Source organism: Schistocerca serialis, chromosome 2 (assembly GCF_023864345.2).
Source record: "Schistocerca serialis cubense isolate TAMUIC-IGC-003099 chromosome 2, iqSchSeri2.2, whole genome shotgun sequence".
Classification (NCBI taxonomy): domain Eukaryota; kingdom Metazoa; phylum Arthropoda; class Insecta; order Orthoptera; family Acrididae; genus Schistocerca; species Schistocerca serialis.
The window spans coordinates 874,767,332-874,794,337 of NC_064639.1; the positions used below are offsets into that span (position 1 = coordinate 874,767,332).

At 44.5% G+C, this 27,006-nt stretch overlaps 1 protein-coding gene across 1 annotated transcript in view; it reads left to right on the forward strand.

Moving 5' to 3' along the window:
- The window catches only part of LOC126458198 (uncharacterized), a 441,164-nt gene that overhangs the window by 365,162 nt on the left and 48,996 nt on the right, over nt 1–27,006 (forward strand). The window contains exons 3-5 of the mRNA XM_050095087.1: nt 7,845–8,089; nt 13,038–13,200; nt 22,137–22,278. Coding sequence (XP_049951044.1) covers nt 7,845–8,089; nt 13,038–13,200; nt 22,137–22,278 — 550 coding nt within the window. The remainder of the gene's footprint in view (nt 1–7,844; nt 8,090–13,037; nt 13,201–22,136; nt 22,279–27,006) is intronic.

Sequence of the window (27,006 nt, forward strand, 5' to 3'; positions counted from 1 at the left end):
ATTCAGCCGAAATATTTTTCGAGCAATCCAACGGTGTTCAGAAACCATAGATTAAATCAGTTGGTGGTGGAGTATTTATTGCTGTCAGAAGTAGTTGCCTTATAGTGAAAACGAAGTAGATAGTTCCTGAGAATAGCATGGGTAGAGGTTATGCTCGACAATCGGACTAACCTATCGTATTTTACCGACCCTCCGACTCGGAAGATATAGTTGCTGAACAGTTGAAAGAAAACTTGAGTCTCATTTATAATAGGTACGCCACTCGTACAATTATAGTCGCTGGTGACTTCAATCTACCCTCGATATGCTGGAAAAATTATAAATTTAAATCGGCGGCAGGGAGAAAAGTCATCCGAAACTGTACTGAGTGCTCTCTCAGAAAATTATTTTGAACAATTAGTTCAGGAGCCCACTCGAAGTGTAAATGGTTGCGAAAGCATACTTTACCTCTTAGCAACAAATAATCCTGGACAGATATGGAGTATCATGACGAATACAGGGATTAGCGACCATAAGGCAGTTTCTGCTAGGCTGAATGCCGTAACACCCACACCCATCGAAAAGAAACGCGAAGTATGTCTATTTAAAAAAGCTGATAAAATGTTCTTAAAGCCTTTTTAAGAGACAGTCTTCACTCCTTTCAATCTGATCATGTGGAATGATTTCAAAGAGATAGTATCGACGGCATTTCAGAGAGATATATACCGCATAAGTGATTGTACTGATTCCCCATGGTACACAAAACAATTCAGATCGCTGTTGCAGAAGCAACGAAAAAAGCATGCCAAATTTAAAAGAATGCAAAATCCCCCAGAATGGTAAAGTTTTGCATAAGTTCGAAATATAGCGTGTACTTCAATGCGAGATGAGTACTAAAAGAAATCCGCTAAATTTAGATTGCGCGTTGCGTTACACATATCTGAAGGCTGTAAATTGGACTAAATACTTAGGGATTACAATTACAAATAACCTAAATTGGAACGATCGCATAGAAATGTTGTGGGTAGAGCAAACCAAAGACTGCGATTCATTGGCAGAACACTTAGAAAGTGCAACAGGTCTACTAAAGAGATTGCTCACACTACGCTTGTCGGCTCTATTCTGGAGTACTGCTGTGTGGTGTGGCACCCGCATCAGGTGGGACTGGCGGATGACATCGAAAAAGTCCAAAGAAGGGCAGCTCGTTTTGTATTATCGCGAAATAGGGCAGTAGTGCCACAGACATGATACGTGAATTGGAGTGGCACGCATTAAAACAAAGACTATTTTCGTTGCGGCGGAATCTTCTCATACCAGTTTTCTCCTCCGATTGCGAAAACATTGTTGGCACCTACCTAAATAGGGAGATCAAAGAAGAGAAATCAGGGTTCGCACATAAAAATGTAAGTGTTCCTTTTTCCCGCGCGCTGTTCGAGAGTGGAAAGGAAGACAGCCAACTTGGTAGTTGTGAATAGCAGAGTAATCTCGTAGATGTAGATGTATTTTACGATAATGGGCATGTGCTACACACCAGTTTGTCTTAAAGTCCGCCAAATGAGGATGTAAGTTTCATTGACAAAACTAGCTGGAACACGAAGTTTTTAGCAGATTTTGGTGGTATAATTAATAATACTTTTATCAGTGCTGTGGAGTACAACCCAAATAATGACCTAGGGAGTGAAATTCCTTGTTTAGTTTCACTGAACAGAAGCCCAGTACCGTTTGTCTTTGTTCTTATCAGCATCAGTTGTAATTTGGTGGTAATCTGTAGTGAGGAGACGATGATCTGCAGGCGCCACAGCTCGCCGGCGTTCGCAAGTAGTCAGCCAGCCAGTGTGCGATGTGTAAACTGGCTCAACCTGCTTGTGACGTGGGTGAGTCAGCGGCGAGATTCGGTCGCGTGCTGTCCTGTGGACGTCACGTGGGCCGAAGCCCTAGCAGCAGGCCGGGGGCGCGGCAAGCAGAGAAGCCGTCGACAGTCACGAGTCTGGCACTGTGCGGACCGAGCTGAAAAAAACTGAAAGCGGAGCTTCATCCCAGATACCGTGTCCCAGCAGCGGACTCGCAGATCTGGTATGTGCGTGCGTACCACGGTGATTCTCCGCGTGTTTTCCAAACCAACCCCTTCGTTTCAATGAGAAACTGGTCGCTCCCTTTCGCTTCGCCTTTAATCTGTCTGCTAGTCTGACGCCAAAATGCCTTCCTCGTATCTGTACAAATCCTTCTCCTGCTTCCCTACATCCCACATGCTTAGTTACACATGCTGCGTGATTAGTACTCGCCAAAAATACGTACAAAATGGTTACGCCATAGAGCTTCATCGTTGCAACAACTGGCTATTTATCACCAATTTATTGTAGTCTGCCGGCCGCGGTGGCCGAGCGGTTCTAGGCGCTTCAGTCCGGAACCACGCGACTGCTACGGTCGCAGGTTCGAATCCTGCCTCGGGCATGGACGTGTGTGATGTCCTTAGGTTAATTAGGTTTAAGTAGTTCTAAGTTCTAGGGGACTAATGACCTCAGAAGTTAAGTTCCATAGTGCTCAGAGCCATTTGAACCATTTTTTATTGTAGTCTGGATATACAGTGGTACTAACGGCACGCCAGACGATCACGCCAGATACTCACTCAGACTGATACTACAAAGCAATATGCAGTACATCTCAAAAGCTGTACGTGCCCATCACTGAGATCCAGGCAGCACAGTGGGCCAAAAGTTTGCGACTCATTACCCTGTAAATAGAGCTGCAGATGGTTCTGGATCATACCTGTCACTGCTTCTTCGTACATAATACCGGATCAACGAAAGTTGCTTAAACGATGCGAATTGCAAGTATTGTGAAAAGAAAATGCCACTACTAGTAGTACTTAGTTTCTACAGTCCATTCCTACCGTAAGCACAGATCGATGCTACAGACTCGCAAGACAACACCCAACCATTTCCTGGCAGATTAAAACTGTGTGCCGGACCGAGACTCGAACTCTGGACCTTTGCCTTTCGTGGGCAAGTGCTCTACCAACTGAGCTACCCAAGCACGACTCACGCGAAAGGCGAAGGTCCCGAGTTCGAGTCTCGGGCCGGTACACAGTTTTAATCTGTCAGGAAGTTTCATATCAGCGCACACTCCACTGCAGAGTGAAAATCTCATTCTGGAAACATCCCCCCAGGCTGTGGCTAAGCCATGTCTCCGCAATATCCTTTCTTTCAGGAGTGCTAGTTCTGCAAGGTTCGCAGGAGAGCTTCTGTAAAGTTTGGAAGGTGGGAGACGAGATACTGGCAGAAGTAAAGCTGTGAGGACGGGGCGTGAGTCGTGCTTGGGTAGCTCAGATGGTAGAGCACTTGCCCGCGAAAGGCAAAGGTCCCGAGTTCGAGTCTCGGTCTGCCACACAGTTTTAATCTGCCAGGAAGTTTGATATCAGCGCACACTCTCCTGCAGAGTTAAAATCTCATTCTGAACACCCAACCACATTAAGTGCACAATATTCTACTCTTTTAGATAGCATGTTTCGGGATGGGTGCATTGTCATATTGACATTTTTCAGTTTATTTTGTCCAGGCGACTTTCGTAGTACTCGCTTATTTTTTCCTTTATTTGTTGCAAGGTAATCTATAAACAGAATTCCTTTATATCTCTGAAACTGCTGGCCAAACATTCCCGACGGTTCACCGTTTTCGTTGAAAGATCACCAGCTACCATCCATTAAAATGTTCCAAACATAGCTGACTTTTCTGCATCTGAGCTCGGTGGAAATTCAACAAATATGATTCCCTTCGTCCACAGAACTTTCATATCGTGAATTCAAAAGGGAAAATCTACAGTGAGACATTGACGTCCGTGATAATGGGTAATAAAGATCGTGTTTTCCTCTAGGCTTGTAGATGTGAACGTCTCAAATTGTCATGGTTTAGTGAAGATAAATTTCATTTGTGAATGAATGAATTGTGATTGTACAGTTAAAGTATCTTTCTTCTTGAAGAGGTACCTACATAACGACAGCGGGTGAGCACAATATATTATTCATAATACTCGATTTTGTACTATCAGTACTGTCTTTCTCAGTGCTGCGTTATCCCAGAAAATTAGTCCGTAAGACATTATTGAGTGGAAATGTGAAAAATATATTTGGATATCGCGACGCGATAAAAAGGAAAAATGTATGAACTCTGTTTGTTCATCAGGGGCAGATATTTCTTTACCTAAAATTCGTCTCTTAATTAAAAATAAAGACTGTATAATGGTTACTTACAACTGGACAGAATTCCACTAACTGCTAGGTTGAAACATAGGTGCAGTTTCAACATCACAAACGCATTTACAAGTGATTTAAGTTTTCACAAATGAAATTTGTTGCCCAAAAAATTATTGTTCTCTGGTGATCAACACAAGTTGTTATGCAGCAAAGAATGGTACGACTCGAGCCCCCACAGGTGAATAACACACCATAAACACACACAATAGCTGGAAAAACACCAGTCCGTGTTCGCAGCTACAAATTACAAGTAAATATCCTCATTCAAAGCTGGCTAACCGACACAATGATTCATTGCCCTATACGTCGATCAGATGAAATTCAAATATAGTTTCCGCTAACTGCTGTAGCACTCTGAAAAAATGATCACAGTCCAAACTGAGCCAGAATAATTCGAAGTCTTGCGACAAAGCCAGAAACAGTCCAAATACCGACCGATAGGCGTCAAAAGCCACACTACCTTACACAGTCCTAAACACCAACAGACCGCCCGCCAAATATACACAGGACAGACAGACAGACAGACAGACCGCGAGGGACCTGACCGCAGAGCTATTAAAAGCGTCGGTCATCCCTTTAGTAGCTATCCCCTTCTCTCTCAACGTCTCCCAACCGCAAAACCACCCATGTGATCTCCAGTATAAATTTGCAACTTCCTATACATACACATGATTGCAATCCCGATTGCGCCATTAGCTGCATGATGAAATTCTACTTCAAAAACATGAATCATAATCATATCTAAGTACCATATTATGCCCATAATTTAAAGTTCAAGTTCGGAGAGAAAGCCTCGCGGGGGAAGGGGATTTAGGTCGGCGGCCCACCCTCAAGAGCTCAGTTCGTCAGCGCACCTGACGATGGCGACATGTCTGATCGCCGAAATATTGTGCCCGTTGGACGCTATGGACCGGCAGTACACCCGTGGACTCCTCGAGCAAGAAATACGCCGGGAGAAGTTGGAGAATCACATTAAAGTTCAATTAATCACAATTTCCGCTTTCAGAGGTGAAAATTGTTTATGTTCTTGGCATTCTTGTTATTTAGTTTACACTTACAAATGGTGTATTATTTTCATCAGATTTTTGTCGCCTGTTTTTATTGCTTTAACCAGAATTTACATTTCTTTGATGAAATTCAAACCATGGACAAAAACTAGGTAAATTTAACGATAGACATTAAAAATGACTGATAAAAATAATAATTTTACAATCGAAACAGTGTTTGTAGTTACTAGTATCTACTGCCAACAATTACTGCCATACCGTCAGTGTATATGTCTTCATATGCACTTCATTCTTATATATGCACTTCATTCATATAAATGCTGCATTTAATTAATTTCCAATTGAACTGATTCTCTCATCTTAATTGTTAGAGTTATGGATTGTATGATCATCACAGTCATCACATTTCATCAAAAGCAACAATTTGATTGCTCAATTTCTTTGGTTGCGTGATGATGTTAGAAGTGAAAAATTTTAAAAAAGCGTATGTTATTAATAAATCAGTAAGTTTTTTTACATAAAACACTCAGATGATATCTTTGTATCACTAAATGCGGAGGTAAATCCTCTTTCATATGACACCTCGTGTGTTCCTGTACCTATTACGGTTTGCGCTGCACATGCGCTGGTGACTGCAAAGCAATAGAAACTTTCCCAACGGCTAGTCGCCTCCGACGTTACGGGCTCGCGAGAAACCACACGCGCCATCCGCCTTCCGGTCCTCCGGTCAGTGGAAGCGAGGCGCTGAAAACGGGGCGTGCGACGATCCCCCCCCCCCCCCCCCCTTCGGTCGCACGCCTCTCTAGCCACCAGCACTGCCGATCCGTGAGAGGAGCGAAGCCGTCCCCTGGTAACCGTACGCGGGCGATTCAAACGCCGCCCTCGACCGACGCACCTACTAATAAGCAGACTTGGCTCGCTGTGTTAAAAGGCTGATTCGTTTGTTTCCGTGGCTAGTATCAATTGTACGAAGGGCAAAAGTAGCTGAATATTTGAAGTGTTCGAACAGATCAGATATACGCTTCTTCCACTTGAAGATTTCTTCAGTATGTACACTAGGGTGTCACCCGTTCACAGGAGTCTGTTGCATAACGATCAGATTTACGATTCCAGTTTTATGGCACCATTCGATAAAATTGTTAACACGACAATAGCGTATGGGGCCTGAAGACGGCAATATTGAGTTGCCGAAACTGGTAGCATTTGAGATATAAAATAAAATAAACCAAAACATACGGCTGTTTTTAAAGTTATTTGAATCAAGAGATATGTAGCAGCCGATGTCCCCCAGGCCATAATGGACCGACAGGGATATACAGTTGTTGTCATTTGTGTTATTTTATGTTGGAGAGCTATGTTTGAATGCTGACGTGTAGTAGTTCTGTAATCTTTCTGCATGTATTGCGATACGATAAATAAATAAAAGTTTTAACATGAATAATTACACTCCCTAGCTCAGTTTTTATAGATTGACGTCGTGATGTAGATTACGATATGATGACAGGTAAATCATTACAAATGTGAACCATTTACTTCTTTATGATACGTGGTTTTATGCATCATTCTATCATCTGACGATAACGATTTTATATTTCGCCTAACATGATGCTGTGGATACTTCTATGAGAGTACATGACATTCCATTACATGTGTGTTGTTCTTAACATTTACATTAGTTTCAGCCTTTAGTGTTACCTAAGTTTTATTTGTAATATAGGATGGCCAGATGATGGAAACTGGTTGTATGAGTAAAGTATTTTACCAGAAGCTCAAGGCGATAATATGACATTTTTTTCAAATACATACCCTTGAGGCATCTTCCGCTGAAAATGTATTGATATTTTGAAGGTCATTCACATACGTAACGAAGAGGAATGGCCCAAAATTGAACCTTGTGGGACTCCTTTCGCTATTCCTCTGTCACTAGCATTTCTCTCCTTCCAACATTGTATTATTTACCACAACTTTTCGCATTCTCTTTGTTAACTATGATGAAAACCAGTTGTGTGTAAAGTCATCACTTCAGAGACGTTGAGCCGCGTGGGGTAGCCGTGCGGTCTGGGGCGCCTTGTCACGGTTCGCGCGGCTCTCCCCGTCGGAGGTTAGAGTACTCTCTCGGGTGTGTGTGTGTGTGTGTGTGTGTGTGTGTGTGTGTGTGTGTGTGTGTGTGTGTGTATTTTGTCATTAGTGTAAGTTAGTTCAAGTTCGATTAAGTAGTGTGTAAGCCTAGGGACCGATGACCTCAGCAGTTTGGTCCCATAGGAACTTACCACGAATTTCCAAAAAAAAAAAAAAAAAAAAAAAATTTAGGGACGTTGACTGCTGACCCCGTCCGCCTCTGGTAGCTACGTGGTCGGGGCGACGGAACGTCATACCTAACGGCCCGGGTTCGATTCCCGGCTGGTTCGGAGATTTTCTCCGCTCAGGGACTGGGCGCTGTGTTGTCCTTATCATCATCATTTCATCCCCAACGACACCCAAGTCGCTGACGTGGCGTCAAATCGAAAGACTTGCACCCGGCGAACGGTCTACCCGACGGGAGGCCCTGGCCACACGTCATTTCCGTTACTGCTGACCCCCACACGGTGTCTGTCTCTCTGTGTCGCCAGGCGGTGAGCGAGTCTGACTTTTCGCGGTGGGTGCGCACGCTGGCCGTGGAGCTGCTGCGGCAGACGCCTCTGGACGCGCTGCGCTACCTGGACGTGCTGGCCATCACCGCCACTACCACGGCGGCGCCACCCACCACCGGCACCAACCACCACCTCGGCACCAACGGCGGTGGCGCATGGCACCAGCCCAGGGCGCGGTCGGAGGACAGCCGCGGCTGGGCCGCGCACAGGCACCACGCCTACAGGTAGCTACCTCAACTTCACCACGGGCGTCAGCCAGCCCAACTACTGCCACATCAGAGCAACTCAATTTTGATGGGCGTCACATAGTTCATGACAATCGATCCAGAGGTCAGTTTGTGAAGGTACAGGATGGGGAAACGCTCTTAACTGGTCGTTACGATCGCAGGTTCGAATCCTGCCTCGGGCATGGATGTGTGTGATGTCCTTAGGTTAGTTAGGTTTAAGGAGTTCTAAGTTCTGGGGGACTGATGACCACAGATGTTAAGTTCCATAGTGCTCGGAGCCATTTGAGCTATCTTAATTAGTAAGGTCCATGTTTTGCGGAAATGTATTTTAATGTTTGGCTTGACGGATGGGAGGGGCACTCTGGTCTCTGGATATTCATTTGGAGCTACTGCTATTTGAAATCGGCTTCAGCCATTTACATTTGTGTTTTCCGTGATTTCTCTGAATTCCTTGGGATGAACGCTGGCTTCTTTTCATTTAAAAGACGACGTCCGATTTCATTATACAGCTTTATGCAATCCAAGCGCATTCTCCGTCACTGATGTCCTTTATTTCGAATCGTCGTTAATAATTCATCACGTCTGATAAGTCTTAATTTCTACAAAGTAACGCTACACAATAAAAAACTTACGTTTGCTTCTGGACATGAAAGTAAGTGGGAATTAACTTACGACATACGCGCTGTAACTGCATATTTTTGACCTGGTTTTCACATCTTCGGAAGTACCGTATTTGAGTGTGTTAAGACGATTTAAAAATGGGTCTCGCCACGAAACTAGTCATCGACTGAATAAAGGAAGTAAAATCTGTGACTTTGAACTGGTTTCCCGTTGCACTGCTCACGACGAGATTGACATTCCTTGCTCTTATCATCGAATGAAATGATGGCAACTTTACATACGAGCGTGAAATGGTACAATTTTGTTTTGAAATGAAGTGAGGTCACAGTTTATTACCTTGTCACTGAGAAGCATAGTTCGATAAATACATGCAAATAAATTCGTCGCGGCCTTGTTGAACTATCCTGGCATTAAACTTAATCAGTTTAGGAAAATCACGGACATCCCAAGTGAGCCACTGAACCCAGCACATCTCGCATGTCACAACGATCGCAACCGCCGTTGCTCATGGTTCAGTGACAAGCTCAGGGGATTAGGTCAATTACCACGCCGTTCCGTAGAAGGAGAAAAGGGAAAAGAAAAATTTCAGTTGTGCATATCTATATCTACATACATACTCCGCAATCCACCATACGGTGCGTGGTGGAGGGTACCTCGTACCACAACTAGCATCTTCCTGTTCCACTCCCAAACACAACGAGGGAAAAATGACTGCCTATATGCCTCTGTATGAGCCCTAATCTCTCTTATCTTCGTGGTCTTTCCGCGAAATATAAGTTGGCGGCAGTAAAATTGTACTGCAGTCAGCCTCAAATGCTGGTTCTCTAAATTTCCTCAGTAGCGATTCACGAAAAGAACGCCTCCTATCCTCCAGAGACTGCCACCCGAGTTCCTGAAGCATTTCCGTAACACTCGCGTGATGATCAAACCTACCAGTAACAAATCTCGCAGCGCGCCTCTGGATTGCTTCTATGTCCTCCCTCAATCCGACCTGATAGGGATGTTAAACGCTCCAGCAGTGCATACTGAGAAGTGGATGAATTCGACACCGGCGCCTCATAGTCTGTAGAACTCCATTGTGTTCTGACAACGGAAACGCTGTGTAGTGGCGTCGCAGTCAGTTGCGTCACTGCTGCCACTGTTTGGAGGTGTGTCCAGCGCGAGCACACCTTGCGTACCTGCGCAGGTCGGGGAACCCGTGGCGCAACATATGCACCTTCACGCCGGTGGTGTGTCCCTCCAACTATTCCGGCATAATTCGGGAGCGATGGTGCATTACCACTGGAATGCTGTGACGGATCCTCGTGACGGGGAATCAACTGAAATAATTGTCCACTAAGCGTTTGGTCTGCAGCAGCACGAACTCTTCTTCTTCTTATGTTTCAGCCGTATACCTCTCGGCTATCTTCAGAGGAGGCAACAAGCTACAGGCAACATCACTAACGTCTAGTGGTACCTACTGCTGCTAGCAATCCAGCAGAGGGCAAGTGCACCACCTGCTAAAGGGGTCGTCTGCGCAGGGTGTTCGTTGCACACCGTTAGTTTATGCCCTTAAATAAATGATTATGAAGACGGCCTATCAGGTCAGTCAGGGAAATACAGATACCTAAGAGTAAATCGAGCAATGAAATCGAGCGTTAAGGGTATTAACGTATGTTTAGTACACTTTAGATTTATATCGTTGCTTTATTCATAGAAACTTGATTGGCTATGAATTACGGTCCTACACACAATAGTCCAATCGAATCTGTAAATAGTTTTAGCACAACAGTGGCAGGCAATTAACAATTCACTACATCACAATCACTGTAAATTCTGCTATGTTCACAGCTCACAAACTTATGAACCGAAGACTAGCTTCTGAACAATCCTATAGGCATGATCTCTCCTCGCAATTAAAGCACGTGTGGCCCCAGGCCGCTCTAGCTCAACTTACCCGCACGGCTCCCAACGCACCAAAGACGACGATCTCTGCCTTGCGGTTCTGTCCTGCGTTTTGTCACGTGACACAACGCTATAGTCCAATTAACATACATATACTTGGTCATCATCCGTTTACAAACACTTTTCACAACAAACACTTAAACCAAATACATTACACAGTTCTGTACACACTTATTTTATCACATACTATATTTCCTCATTACAGTTATTTTTATTTTAATATAGTACACGAACCTAACAGCAGTTACTCGTCAAAACAGCGGCTTAATTCTTTCTTGGCCGTTTTTCATTATGTTACTCAAATCCTCTACAAGTGTGAATACATAAAATTAGTATTAAATGAACACAGAAAATGAATTATCACTACAAATTACCCATGCAAAGTCTAATAGCTTCATGTATTTGTAGACGACTCCCATTTTAGGTGCACAGTTTCACCTGTTATGCTACATTCAGTACTCCTTTCGTTGTTTTAAACCATAGGTACGCAAGTGCCAGAGATGTTGATCCGCGAGAAAGAACATACATTACCTGAATCTATTGCTACGCGGTCGGACGATGCAGGGATATCGATGTATCATAATTAAGCTGCACTGTAGCGTGTCTTTGCGAGATTAATTAACGAAAGCTCCAGATTCCATGATTTTATGAGGTTGAAACCACTGTCTCTCTTACAAGGGAACCTCCCCATCGCACCCCCCTCAGATTTAGTTATAAGTTGGCACAGTGGATAGGCCTTGATAAACTGAACACAGATCAATTGAGAAAACAGGAAGAAGTTGTGTGGAACTGTGAAAAAATAAGCAAAATATACAAACTGAGTAGTCCATGGGCAACATAAGCAACATAATGGACAGTGAAAGGTTAGGAGCGCCGTGGTCCCGTGATAGCGTGAGCAGCTGCGGAACTAGAGGTCCTTAGTTTAAGTCTCCCCTCGACTGAAAATTTTACTTTCTTTATTTTTGCATAGTTATTATCTGTCCGTTCGTTCATTGACATCTCTGTTCACTGTAATAAATTTAGTGTCTGTGTTTTGCGACCGCATCGCAAAACCGTGCGATTAGTAGACGAAAGGACGTGTCTCTCCAATGGGAACAGAAAACATTTGATCGCAAGGTCATAGGTCAACTGATTCCTCCACAGGAAAACACATCTGATATATTCTATACGACACTGGTGACGGCATGTGCGTCACATGACAGGAATATGTTGTCGACCCACCTAACTTGTACACTTGGCGAATGGGTAAAAATATTCTTCTACCTTGCCCGATTTAGGTTTTCTTGTGGATGTGATGATCACTCCCAAAAAAGTGGTGAAAACATAAGAGTTTGTCACATAAATTGAAAATAAAAAATTAAATTTTTCACTCGATGGAAGATTTGAACTACGGACCTTTCGTTCCGCAGCTACTCACGTTACCACGAGACCACGGCGCTCCGGCTTTCCCATTGTCCATAATGTTGCATATCCTCCCTTGAACTACTCAGTTTGTATATTTTGCTTATTTCTTCACAGTTCCACACAACTTCTTCCTGTTTTCTCAACTGATCTGTGTTCAGTTTTTCAAGGCCTATCCACTGTGCCAACTTATAACAAAATCTGAGGGGGGTGCGATGGGGAGGTTCCCTCGTTAGTTAAATTCTTAGCCAAGCTAATTTCAGTAGCTTATTTCACCAAAAAGATGAAGACTATGTTAGACTTTCCAGTTCAGAGCCGATGTACCTACAGTGTTCTGTACATCTTTCATGGAATCTACGAGTCTTCTGTCCAATGTACCAAAGGCGATCTACGAAGTCCCAGATCTGCGGAGCACCGAGTCACCGACTCGGTATTTTTTTTTTTTCTTTCTCTCTCTCTCTAGTAGAATTTAGAGCCTCGCCGAATCGAGGTATTTGTGATACACGTGTGACACTGCAGTCCATAAGTCCAGCTTCTGAATAGCGTCGCACGTTGTGGACAAGCTGCTCGGCTCCAAACAGATCCCCCTGGTACCAAGCGGCTTGGCCATACTACACTGATTGTCACGCTGACAGATTTGATTCTGTCGCAGCCACAAGACACACACACACACACACACACCACACACACACCACACACACCACACACACCACACACACCACACACACCACACACACACACACACACACACACACACACACACTCATACTCATCGTGACGAGATGAGTTCTCTTGCACCAGTCAGCAGCTATTGTTAATTTAATACCTCATGGCTACAGCTACATCACATGTTTCAGCCTTCCGTGTCTGTATCGCGATGCCAGACGCGTAGATTCCTACAGCGTGAGCGTAAGGGTTGTCCCGCAGCTGGGCAGACAAGTAGACGGGCCGAGTGGGTGACGGACAGCGGCTGTTGCAGGGACCGCAGCGAGAACAGGGCGGCGGGCTGCGGACGGCTCAGCCGGCGCGACGCCAGCGCCGCTGCCGTCACCAACGGCGACGCCGCCAGCCACTGCCACAGCCGCAACCAGCCGGCCACCACCACTCCTGACAGCTCGGAGGAAGACGACGAGGAGCGCGAGGTGAGCTACACGCTGCCTCTCTGCTGGACTTCCGTTCGTCGGAACTAGATACATTTACTTCAATGTGGTTCTTCAGTTTTTTCCGGTGTATTTGATGGTAAAATAACCCACAGATGTACTATCACCTTAAGCGCTCGCTACTGCCACCATCATTAGGTGCACTGCGCAGCGTTCCGTCCGCAGTTAGCTCTCCGTGGAGTGCCTAAGCGTGTTGGCAGCAGAGGCTCTGTGAGTTCCATGGATAACTTCTCCATATTTCCTGAAAAAACTTCTTTTGAGACCTGATTAAAGCAAAGTGGGATTCTAAGCTTCCGTGAGGCTGTTGTAAGTGTTACGGGTGGTGAGTTCGTCTCGGGTTCGAATTTCAGTAGATTCCTTGACTATGCAGTTCCAGTAACATAATTTTGGAGCCAAGTTTTTAACACAAAGGGAATGGTGTAAATAACCATGTAAGCAAGTTGGGACGTAATCTCTGTATGTTACACTGAATTAACTAAACCGTGTGAGTTAACAGTGATTAATTTCAGGTGTGGAATTCTGATATGCAAACAATAAAATAAAATTTACTGTGCAACTCCAAAGCAATAAACCTGTTCTCACATCTTGCCCTGTATCTTCACTGAAACATGTAAAAATCATATTAGACAAAAGTAAAAAAAATCATTCTCTTGCATTAAATAAAATTGACAGAAGTTAATCGAAATATTGTGACGGGCACAACCCTTCGTGGAACATTAAATCTGTCTGGTGGGCCGGGACTTCGAACCTGGGACCTTTGCCTTTCGTGGACAAGTGCTGTACCGACTGACGTATCCAGGCACGGCTTACGACCCGTCCTCACAGCTTCACATTGACCAATACCTCATCTCCCACCTTGTAGACTCCACAGAAGTTCTCCTGCGAAACGTGCAGGACTAGCAGTCCTTGGAGAAAGGATATTTGTGGAGGTACGGTTTAGCCACAGCCTCGGGAATTGTTTCCGGAATGACTTTTCACTCTGTAGCGGAGTGTGCGCTGATTTTGAAACTGCTGATTTCCGTGTTGATCTGGTCACTGAGTGAATGAATATATGATTTTGCTCCAGTTGTTTATTTTATTTCTTATTAGGAGTGTTGTGTCATCACTTCTGTCTCTAAGCTGGACGTAGGTTGTGTTCCAAAAATGAACAGCATAGCGATTAAAGTGAAAACACTTTCTGCAGGACCTGACCATCATTTTGCAGGAAAATGCTCAAGCACGTGCAGTGCAAGCTGTTACTGATTTGTTTGACAGATGGGGCTGTTAAGTTGCTATACCACCTACTGCGCTCCCCTGACTTAAGCCCTCGTGAGTTCAACTTGATTTCTAAACTCAAGGGAACGCTTCACGGCATACGCTTCAGATCTCCTACAAATTCGCCGGGCAATAGACAACGCCGCTCGAACTGTCAACACAACTGGCACTGCTCAGAGTATCCTACGACTTCTACATCGCTGGCAACGGTTTATACACAATGCTGGTGACTACTTTGAAGGTCAGTAAAACTTTGAAACACTTATTTATTTTGTACGAGCTGTAAATAAATAGTTGCCACTATTAAAGTTCCAACCCTCGTATAAGGGGCAGTCTAATGGAAATGAGACAGATGGAAAACAAAAATCAGGGTATGTGTGAGCAATCTCGCGCACCGAGGGTTTCCTACAATCTTGATTTTATATATAGAGAGTTCATCCATCCCTAGAATCGAGGTTTGCGACGATGTGTACCTGTTACCAGCATCGATACTGGCCAGATATCAAAATGGCCTTATCTTTTGACTAAATTGACGTAGAGGCCTAAATGTTTTACACTACCAAGCGGCTATAGTCCTTACTATAGACGTAGAGTTCAACTTGATACGTCTACTCGTTCCTGAGAAAAACGGTTCTTGACGGGCAGACAGACAGACAAACACAAAGAAGTAATCGTATGAGTGATATTCATATCGAATTTGCAGGCGAAACATAACGAAATCCTGACACAATATTTCGGCGATCCACATGGCTGCCATCTTCAGGTAAATAAGCTGTCGCACTAACCGGTTCCGATAGCTTACTCATTTGAAGATGGCTGCCAGGTGGACCGCCGAAATATTGTCAAGATGACGTTTCTGCTGGAGACCCCATATGAATATCATCCATTACTTCACCGAGAAAGTTTACGGAGCCATGATCCTATAAGTGTATTAAATCTCACTGTGAGACGAAACGCTCGATGCCTTCGCGAAAAAATGTTGGCGGTTGCCTAGCAGGCGTGCACCTCTTCGTCCGAAGCAAATCGGCGGCCACGAACGTCTTTCTTCAGGGCTCAAAGAACCTGTAAATCGCGTGGGGGGAGATCGGGACTGTATGAAGGACGCGTAAAGGCGTTCCAGCGGAACTTCTGCATATGGTCGGGCGTTATCCTGCAAACAGAAAGATGCCTTTCGTCAACAATCCTGGTCGTTTTGACTTGATAACGCGCTTCAATTTTTGCGAAGTGTCCGCATACCACTGCGTTAATTGTGGCGCCGTGTTCCAGAAAGTCTATGAGCAGCGGTCCGTTTGAAGCCGAAGAAAAAGGTCATCATTACTTTCCCGGAGCTGTGTTTCCCTGGAAATCCTTTACAAATCCTCCAGAAAATTCCGACCTGTCCCCATGCTATTTCCATATTATTACAGCCCTGGAAAATGCATTCCTGGCTGTCGGTTTGCTTCGGACGAAGAGATGGACGCCTGGGTACAGTCATGGTTCCGTAGGCAACTGCAAGAAGTTTTCCATGGAGGTACTGACTGATCGCACAGTGTGTGAAATGTGTCAAGAACTATTGCAATTACGTTTGAAATAATAAACAGGTTACTTACTTTTCTTCCCTGTATCCCGTTTTCATTTTACTGCCCTTTTTACGTTAGGCGCCTCTTGCACTGCTCTCCTCGTGCTCATTTAATCTTCTTTTGGAGTTTGCTTCTTAAGAAAGCTTTCGTCACTCCTGATTTGTGATAAAACATTACCGGCTGTTACTACGTAAGTCCCCGATAATGTTACTCCTGCGATAGGAATTATTCTGGCCGTGATCGTGTGTAATGGAGGGCAATCGGACTAACTTCTGTTACCTGGAAGATGTCTGTTAGGGAGCAGTAGTTATTTTAACAGAGATCCAACCGATATTGTTCAGTTTGTAAAGTGAAGCTGCAGTTGTGGAAATCAAACGGTCACCATGTTAATTACGCCAACTGATCGCGAGTAAATATACTGTTAATCAAGAAAATTAACAGTTGTATCTGACCTTACCTGGGACTGGAATCTGTTTTATTGGACACTAAACACCACCACACTCGAACATGTCTTGGTAAGATAACTAGCCATGAGAAACACAGATAAAAATTAAAAATGTTCTGGCAATAAACTGTCTCTCAGTAACGAACAGTCCGCCCCCGGTAGCTGCGTGGTCAGCGCGACAGACTGTCAATCCAAAGGGCCCGGGTTCGATTCCCGGCTGGGTCGGAGATTTTCTCCGCTCAGGGACTGGGTGTTGCGTTGTCCTAATCATCATCATTTCATCCCATCGACACGCAAGTCGCCGAAGTGGCGTCAAATCGAAAGACTTGCACCAGGCGAACGGTCTACCCAACGGGAGGCCCTCGTCACACGACATTTCAGTAACGAACAGTATCTGTATTAAAACAAAAAAACTAGTATCCATTATACAGTATCACTTTATAAGCGAGGAGCGCAGCTAATTTGGAAATGAGGTAAGTTTAACAATTCTCTCCCGAAAGACAGTATAGAAATGTTCGTCAAATTGTAATGCTAACAGCTACGATTAATAAATTTTCCATTTAGATTATATACTTCACTCCATAAAGCAGAGCGCAGGTGAAACAATGGGGCCCTGAATCTGTTACTGTCTTACTAAATTGTAGCCAGCTGTATTAACAAGGACACACATGTCTCAAAGGCGATTACTACAGTTCATAAGTACTTTAACTGCGAAAATTATTGAAGTAGTGGCCGTGCATGAGATGGGGAGAGCCAGAAACTGTTCTGTACATTGAATGGGTACAGAACTATCACGCCAAACAAGATACAATGAAGATACATACATAAATGATACATACATAAATGTGTTACCACAAGAATAAAATCACTGTTACAAGGCAGCACGATAAAGAATAACTGAGTATGCCCTTCAACTGTAATAGTATGCAAATATTTCATTTGATCATAAAGCTACTGTGTTATACTGAGCAAAATTTTTGTTAGAAATGAAAATGAAATAATGTATTTAAGCCTTTTTCTTTATAATTGTTCTTTTGGAATACTTTTATTTACAGGACTATTCAAAAAGAAGGAACAGATTTCAAACATTTATTGCTTCCCAATTACGAAAGATAGAAACACAATTCTAACGTTCCTGGAAAGAGAAAAGTTCAAATTTTTATGCATTCAATGTGAGAAACTGCTTAGAGAAATTCTCTAAACACGTCCAACGTTACCTGAAACGACACTATTCCAGGACGTTGGACTGGAAGAGGAGGAGCAGAAGATGAACTTCGTCGTCGCTGCCATCCCAGATCTCCAGACCTCACATCTTGTGCGTTTTATCTGTGCGGCTGCGTAAAAGACCGCGTTTTTATCACCCCTATTCCTAACACTGTTGAAATTCTGCGACATCTCATTGTTGAATTCCATAACGAGAGACCATCTGCTTCGCATGTGGCAGGAAATGAGCCACTGTTTCGATATTCATCGTGTAAGACATGGTGCTCACATTGAATGCGTAAAAATTTGAACTTTCCTCTTTCCAGGAACGCTTGAACTGTATTTCTATCTTGTGGAGTTTGGAAGCAATAAATGTTTGACATTTCTTCTTTCTTTTTGAATAACCCTGAATTGTTGATTACGTGGAACAATTCATACCAAAGAATAACTAAACACTTTAGAAATTTAATCTCCTAAAAAGTAAAAAAATACTTTTAACAGAGTAGTGATCCTGTAGTTCATTAGAAATCGGACACTCGGATTTTATGGCATCATAAAGAACAGGAACCTCAGTGGGTAAGTGATCAAGGAGAAATCATTAATCTCGGTACAAAATTACTGAAATTATATCAATTGTCGTTTTCATTTTTAGGCAGCTTACTGGTCCATGCAGATAAATAAAATATTAAATTTCAGTTGTAGAGACGATGGCGTTGGTGGCAAGTATGAAATCGTCATACCCGAACATGGCTGTTGATGTGCAACTGGTCTAGATATGATCTTATTGGCGCCGAAACGTTATGCTTCAGGGCATATCAATAAATACTATTATGTAATAGCTAATACACATCCACATACCAGGCATAATTAATCCAACTTCATGCTCTCCTTATGTCAAGCAGACCACAGGACACCAACTGTTTGCCAGCTATCCATCGACTATGTCTCTCACAAAGACTTCTTACAGTACTTCGCGCCAAATCACCTTTTTCCTTCCTGCCTACATAGCAGCGTTGCGGTAGGACTTCCCTCAAGATTCTACATCTGTATAACTCATGTGGAATATGCATGAACCAGTCTTTAAAGTATCATTTTAATGTATTCATATAATAAAAAACATTGTTGATAACTACATTCACAAATTAACTCTTGTTAAATAACTTCACACAAAAGAAGACCAGTTATTTGTATATGTGATGAACCAAAGAACATACTAACACAGACATTGCATTATAGAGGGTGTTTCCGTAAGACCGTGTAAAAATGTAACAGGATATAGAGCATGCTCCACTGAACAATTTTAGGTAGGGAACCTGGGGTCGCAGATGCCAGCTTAAGCAGATTTGAAAGTAAACTTGTCTGCCGCTTTGACCTGCATTACTGTTTTCCACCTTATGTACTACTAACATGCATACAAGTTTACGCGTATTGTGCTGTTTATTCACATGTACATTCTTTATTTCCTGCAGGGAAACAAGGACCATCTCATTGGGCCATATCTTCTACTTGGCCGTCTGAATGGCGACCTGTACTTGAAGCTCGTGCAAAGAGATCTGAGTTGTTGGAGAGCGTACCCTTGATTGTTAGAGAGAGGATGTGGATACAACATGATGGTGTGTCGCCTCACTTCAGTGTGGGTGTCCGCAACCATCTCAGTGTTGTATTTCCTGGTCGTTGGATTGGAGGGGGAGATTCTGTTCCATGACTTGCGACGTCGCCTTACCTGAATCCCTTTGATTATTTCCTATGGGAATAGCTAAAGTCACTTGCGTATGAGACCCCAGTGGATACTGAGATGGAATTAGTTGCCAGAATTATAGCTGTCTTTGATGTGATTTGAAACACACCGGGGACATTTGTCAGAGTGCATCAGAATCTTGTACGTCGATGTCATGCTTGCATTTAGGTTGATTGCCGTCAGTTTCGGCACATTTTGTAAGATACTGTGTAAATGGTACGTTCATTGTGTCAGTGATGGCATTTGCAGTTAACTGTAACTAATGTAAATAAAAAGTACGCAGTAATGTGATTTTACTATTATCTCCTTAAGCTGGCTTCTCTGGTACCCGGTTCCCTGCCTCCAACTGTTCAGTGAAGCGTCCTCTAGCTCCTTTCAAAATTTCACAAACTCTTACGGAAACACCGTGTAGGTAGAGAGATAAAAATTGACACACACACTGGAAGTGACATGGGGTTTTATTGAAACCAAAAGAGGAGCACAGAATGACCAACAGCTGGCGCTTCATATGACACAAAATCAGTAATTAGCATAGCGTCTGATCTTTTTTTTTTATTTTTAAGCAAAGACGATGTTCTTTATGACAAATGCTCAGCATGTCGGCCGTCATTCATCAACAGTACCTGTAGTCCAAGGACAATGTTGTGAACAGCACTGTACGGCCCATGAGTAGGCACGGTGAGAAGCTGCCCTCGGATGTTGTCTTTCAGCATCCCAAATGAGGCTGGACGATCAAGGTAGACCTGCGACTTCAGGTAACCCAACAATCAATAATTATACAGATTGAGACTTCCTGGCAGATTGAAACTGTGTGCCGGACCGAGACTCAAACTCGGTCTCGGTCCGGCACACAATTTTAATCTGCCAGGAGGTTTAATATCTGCGCACACTCCGCAGCAGAGTGCAAATCTCATTCTGGATACGGATTAAGCTCTGGAGAATTGGGAGGCCAAGCACGACGCAAGTGGCGGCTCAGCTTGCGAGGGAGATCTTTCACACGTGTAGCAATGTGGGGTGGAGCCATCCTGCATAAAAGTCTTACCTTCCAGCGGGTGTTCATCATCCAGGCTAGGATGATGCGATTCTGTAACATATCAGAGTACCTCGCTCCCGTCATTTGATAGACGATTCTCATGCGGCGTCACTCATCTGTTGCTGTCCAGCGCCATCTGTTGACCGGCTTTTGCACTCGTTTCTGATTTCAGTAAAGCCCCATGTCATTTCAGGCAAGTGTGTTGGGTTTTACCTCTCTACCTACATTATTCAATGAGTGTGTCCTAAAATATTAACGGACTTTTGGGTCACCCTGCACATAACAAAACGAGTAAGTTACATGGGTGTCGAACATAGGTGTTACAAGGGGCACTGTACCATTTCTTATACACAAACAGCACTTGAACGGCGTTGCCTGGTAAAACGTTGTTGTGATGTCTCGTGTAAGGAGGAGAAATGCGTATCATCACGTTTCCGACTTTGATAAAGGTGGTATTGTAGCCTATCGCGATTGCGGTTTATCGTATCGCGACATTGCTGCTCGCGTTGGTCGAGATCCAATGACTGTTAGCAGAATATGGAATCGGTGGGTTCAGGAGGGTAATACGGAAGGCCGTGCTGCATCCCAACGGCCTCATATCACTAGCAGTCGAGATGACAGACATATTATCTGCATGGCTGTAACGGATCGTGCAGCCACGTCTCGATCTCTGAGTCAACAAATGGGGACGTTTGCAAGACGACAACCACCTGCACGAACAGTTAGACGACGTTCGCAGCAGCATGGACTATCAGCTCGGAGACCATGTCTACGGTTACACTTCATGCTGCATCACAGACAGGGGCAGCTGCGATGGTGTTCTCAACGACGAACCTGGGTGCACGAATGGCAAAACGTCATTTTTCCGGATGAATCCAGGTTGTGTTTACAGCATCATGATGGTCGCATCCGTGTTTGGCGACATCGCGGTGAACGCACATTGGAAGCGTGTATTCGTCATCGCCATACTGGCGTATCATCCGGCGTGATGGTATGGGGTGTCATTGGTTACACGTCTCGGTCACCTCTTGTTCGCACTGACGGCACTTTGAACAGTGGACGTTACATTTCAGATGGGTTACGACCCGTGGCTCTACCCTTCATTCGATCCCTGTGAAACCCTAAATTTCAGCATGACAATGCACGACCGCATGTTGCAAGTCCTGTACGGGCCTTTCTGGATACAGAAAATGTTCTACTGCTGCCCTGGCCAGCACATTCTCCAGATCTCTCACCAACTGAAAACGTCTGGTCAATGGTGGCCGAGCAACTGGCTCGTCTCAATACGCCAGTCACTACTCTTGATGAACTGTGGTATCACGTTGAAGCTGCATGGGCAGCTGTACCTGTACACGCCATCCAAGCTCTGTTTGACTCAATGCCCAGGCCTATCAAGGCCGTTATTACGGCCAGAGGTGGTTGTTCTGGGTACTGATTTCTCAGGATCTATGCACCCGAATTGCGTGAAAATGTGATCACCTGTCAGTTCTAGTATAATATATTTGTCCAATGAATACCCGTTTATCGTCTGCATTTCTTCTCGGTGTACCAATTTTAATGGCCAGTAGTGTAATTGTGCCGAGATACCATGGAAATGGTGGGTGTCTCGGGCACTCTAGATCAGGAACCACGATGTCAGTTAGAGGGGCGAGTGGCTGAGAGACGCGTGTGTCTTGTGGTCGGCAGGTGGCGGCGCTCCTGCGGCGGTGCCAGCGAGCCGACGGCGTCGCGACGGTGGGCGACAAGCGGCGCCTGTTCGAGGCGCTGTGCCGGCGCCGCGCCAGGTCCCAGGACGCGCTCACCAGGGCCCTGCCGCCCGCCCTGCCAGGTCTGTAAACACCGTGCAGCTGTACTCATCGCCCCGAAAAAGTCACAAAACTTCGCCATTTATTTTCATTTATTTACTTATTTATTTAATCTCAACTAATCACGGACGTGAGGCCCTCTCTACATACAGGGTGACAATTATTGAATTATATGAACTAAAATCGTCATACCCTCTGAAAGGTTTGCGTTAGGACGTTCATACTGCAAGGTTGGCCGCGGCCATGATGGCATTAGTATGCGCATGCGTGGTTTGGTTCAGCGACGGGTTCGTCGAAAAGCAAAATTGGCGCATCTGGGGGCTGAGAATCCGCATTTCGCGCTCGAGAAGCCTCTTCACCTTCACCGTGTGGTGCACAATGTCCAGTCACGGAATAACGGTTCGATACTCCTTGATGACACGATGGCTACCGAGCCGTCCGTGAAGGTTTTAGAAGATGGTTTCATCCCCAATATCCAAAGTGACCCTGATTTCGACAATATGTGGTTCATGCAACGCGAAACTCGACCCCATCGAAGCAGGTGAGTGTTTGACGTCCTGGAGGAGCACTTTGGGGACTGCTTTCTGGCTCTGGGGTACCCAGAGGCCACTGGCATGGGCATCGATTGGCCTTCATATTCTCCGGATCTGAACACATCCGACTCCTTTTTTGGGGGGCTCTATTAGACAAGGTGTACAGAAATAATCTCAAAACCACTGTCGAGCTGAAAACAGCCATTCAGGAGGTCACTGACAGCATCGATGTTCCGACAGTTCAGCGTATCATGCAGAATTTCGCTATTCGACTGCGCATTATGATCGCCAATGATGGTATGCTTATCGAACATATCATAATCTAAATCCGAATATCTGTAATGGCGTTTACATGTTGAATAAAGTGTGTGCACGCCGTAGTTTGTAACAAATTTATTTTCATATAGTTAAATAATTGTCACCCTTTAGGATCAGGGTTTCACACATGCAGACCCTTTTTTACATCATACTTACCTAAGAAATAGCAATAATTTTAATATGAACAACAGTACTAAAATGATCAGAGTGCCTATTGAGACAATGTGAATAAATAATGCTAAGAGCTAATACTGGCAGTATTTCTACTACTGCTGCTTCCGGTAATAATGATGAAAATGATGATGATGATGTAATAATGATGAAAATGATGATGATGATTGATGTACAAAGAATTTATTGGTGTGCAAACTAAGGATAGTGGCAAATATAAGAACAATTAATGAATGTACAAAATAGACATTTTCTGATATATCGAGTTCTGGCAAGGGGAAGTTTAAGAAGGCCGCATCAGCTAAGTACGCTGGGAAATGAGAAAGACCTAGTTAGGAAGAGGTAACTAGCGCGGACAGGGACAGAGACAGACATTATTGTTGCTTCAGTGGATATGTCGCTGTATGTCTTCTGAAGCTGGAGATGTTATACAGTTCTCTAACATGGTGCGGGAGGTAATTCCAGAGTGGGTTCCTACTACTGAGACGAGCTTCGAGAAAGTGGCTGAACGATGGAGTGGTACAGAAAAGGTTTTGTTCTAATGCGAACGGGTGTTTCTATCATGTTGTTCAGACGAGAGCGTTACGATCGAGGAGAGATATGAGGGACAGTGTTCATTGATAGTACAGTAGAGGAAACAGAGGATATGGAAATCTCTGCGCTTGTCTGCACGCATCCAGGATGGTGAAATACGATCAAAGAGTGCAACGTCGCAGGTACGAGGGCAGTTCAATAAGTAATGCAACACATTTTTTTCTGAAACAGGGGTTGTTTTATTCAGCATTGAAATACACCAGGTTATTCCCCAATCTTTTAGCTACACAACACTATTTTTCAACGTAATCTCCTTACGCCACCTTGAAATGAGGGCCTGTATGCCTGCACGGTACCATTCCACTGGTCGATGTCGGAGCCAACGTCGTACTGCATCAATAACTTCTTCATCATCCGCGTAGTGCCTCCCACGGATTGCGTCCTTCATTGGGCCAAACATATGGAAATCCGACGGTGCGAGATCGGGGCTGTAGGGTGCATGAGGAAGAACAGTCCACTGAAGTTTTGTGAGCTCCTCTCGGGTGCGAAGACTTGTGTGAGGCCTTGCGTTGTCATGAAGAAGGAGAAGTTCGTTCAGATTTTTTTGCCTACGAACACGCTGAAGTCGTTTCTTCAATTTCTGAAGAGTAGCACAATACACTTCAGAGTTGATCGTTTGACCATGGGGAAGGACATCGAACAGAATAACCCCTTCAGCGTCCCAGAAGACTGTAACCATGACTTTACCGGCTGAGGGTATGGCTTTAAACCTTTTCTTGGTAGGGGAGTGGGTGTGGCGCTACTCCATTGTTTGCCGTTTTGTTTCGGGTTCGAAGTGATGAACCCATGTTTCATCGCCTGTAACAATCTTTGACAAGAAATTGTCACCCTCAGCCACATGACGAGCAAGCAATTCCGCACAGATGGTTCTCCTTTGCTCTTTATGGTGTTCGGTTAGACAACGAGGGACCCAGCGGGAACGAACCTTTGAATATCACAACTGGTGAACAATTGTGACAGCACTACCAACAGAGATGTCAAGTTGAGCACTGAGTTGTTTGATGGTGATCCGTCGATCATCTCGAACGAGTGTGTTCGCACGCTCCGCCATTGCAGGAGTCACAGCTGTGCATGGCCGGCCCGCACGCGGGAGATCAGACAGTCTTGCTTGACCTTGCGACGATGATGACACACGCTTTGACCAACGACTCACCGTGCTTTTGTCCACTGCCAGATCACCGTAGACATTCTGCAAGCGCCTATGAATATCTGAGATGCCCTGGTTTTCCGCCAAAAGAAACTCGATCACTGCCCGTTGTTTGCAACAGACGCCATTTTAACAGCTCCGTACAGCGCTGCCACCTGTCGGAAGTCAATGAAACTATACGAGACGAAGCGGGAACGTTTGAAAATATTCCACAAGAAATTTCCGGTTTTTTCAACCAAAATTGGCCGAGAAAAAAAGTGTTACATTACTTATTGAACTGCCCTCGTATATCGAACACACGGCTTTAAAAAAATGGCTCTGAGCACTATGGGACTCAACTGCTGAGGTCATTAGTCTCCTAGAACTTAGAACTAGTTAAACCTAACTACCCTAAGGACAACACAAACATCCATGCCCGAGGCAGGATTCGAACCTGCGACCGTAGCGGTCTTGCGGTTCCAGACTGCAGCGCCTTTAACCGCACGGCCACTTCGGCCGGCCACACGGGTTTAAAAGCAGCTCCAGGCGCAGAGAGCTTTCCCGACAAAGACCTTGCAGGCCAACATCTCTGTAATCGACAACTGGAAGTATGGTTGTTTGTACAGTTCCTTTTTCATGTCAAAAGGGAAGACCTTTTATATTTTTGTAGGCCAATAGAGATGCTGATGCCTTCCCGCACGTTGCAGTAACGTGCTTGGTTCAATGTACATTTTCATTTATTATCACCTGTTGACTGTGCTGGAGGAGAGAAGTTGATGTTTGTCCCACTTAGCGTTAAGATAGTAGGAATTCCTGATACTTCAGTCTAATCAGCCTAGAATGACCAACAAGTACCGCTTCTGTTTTGGATGGAAGAAGCTTTAACACTACACCGTGCATCCATTTTGATAGTTCACACAGGTGAATATTGAGATTCTCGATAGGTATCTTCAGTTATATTAATTTTGCACTTAGATACTACAGGAGGTCATCAGCGCACAGATGATAATTCCAGTAGGACAAAACTGATGACACGTAATTTACGTAGAATGAAAGAAGTGTAGGACCTAACACCGAACTCCGGGGTCGCTGATACTACCTAGCTCCGGTGTGTCCTTACGGTGCCGGACACGACACGTCGCTGGAGAGACCTCAGGTATGAGCGAAACTATTGCAGTGCACTTGGCGATAAATTTAGGATCCTAAGTTTGCCAAGTAAAATGTCGGTGACGAGGGTGTCAAAGGCTTTGCTGAAGTCTAAGAATAACATGACAATCGCCTCTTGTCCACCCATCGCAAGCTTGAGATCGTCTGCTACCTTTATTAAGGCAGATGTTGTACTGCGATGTTCACAAAAACCTCACTGGTATCCTTCTAGTAGGTTGTTCGCAGTTGAGAATTTTGTTGGCTGGTGGTATATTCGAAGGCTTTGGACAGTGCAGGAAAAATGCAAATAGGTCGGTAATCAGAGGATGTTGTCATGGCGCAGGATGGAGCAGAGGAAACGCGTGTTTTTTAAACCGCTAGTACGCAGCGAAGAGTGGGGGGATTGACTTTGAGTGACATCTGGTGGACAGCTCACTTTCAGTTGCTATGGAGCGTAGATAATCGCATATTTGCTGTCGAAGCAATGGTTCGGTCGTAACGGTTCAACTACTTTTCGTCGAATTTTAATGTAGAACGTAGAGGAACGACCTACTCCGATGGGTTGAGGCGTTTAGGAGTACCGGATCTATGATGTGCAAAGAATACAACCTGGTCTTCCCCGTTCAGTCCGAACTCCGGGAAACGAAGAAAGTGAGAAGGGCAGTTCTTGCTAGTCCGAAACGATCTTGTATCCGGCAGACTTTTAGCGCTGGGTCGCCACTTCGTTCACTTCATCGTGTCTTACATGATGATCACAAAATTTACCCATACAAAATAATGATCGTGAAGCAGATAAGACAAAAGGATTTTCTGCAACTGAAAGAACTTTGCGACATAATGGAAGTCATTCTTACGTAAGATGC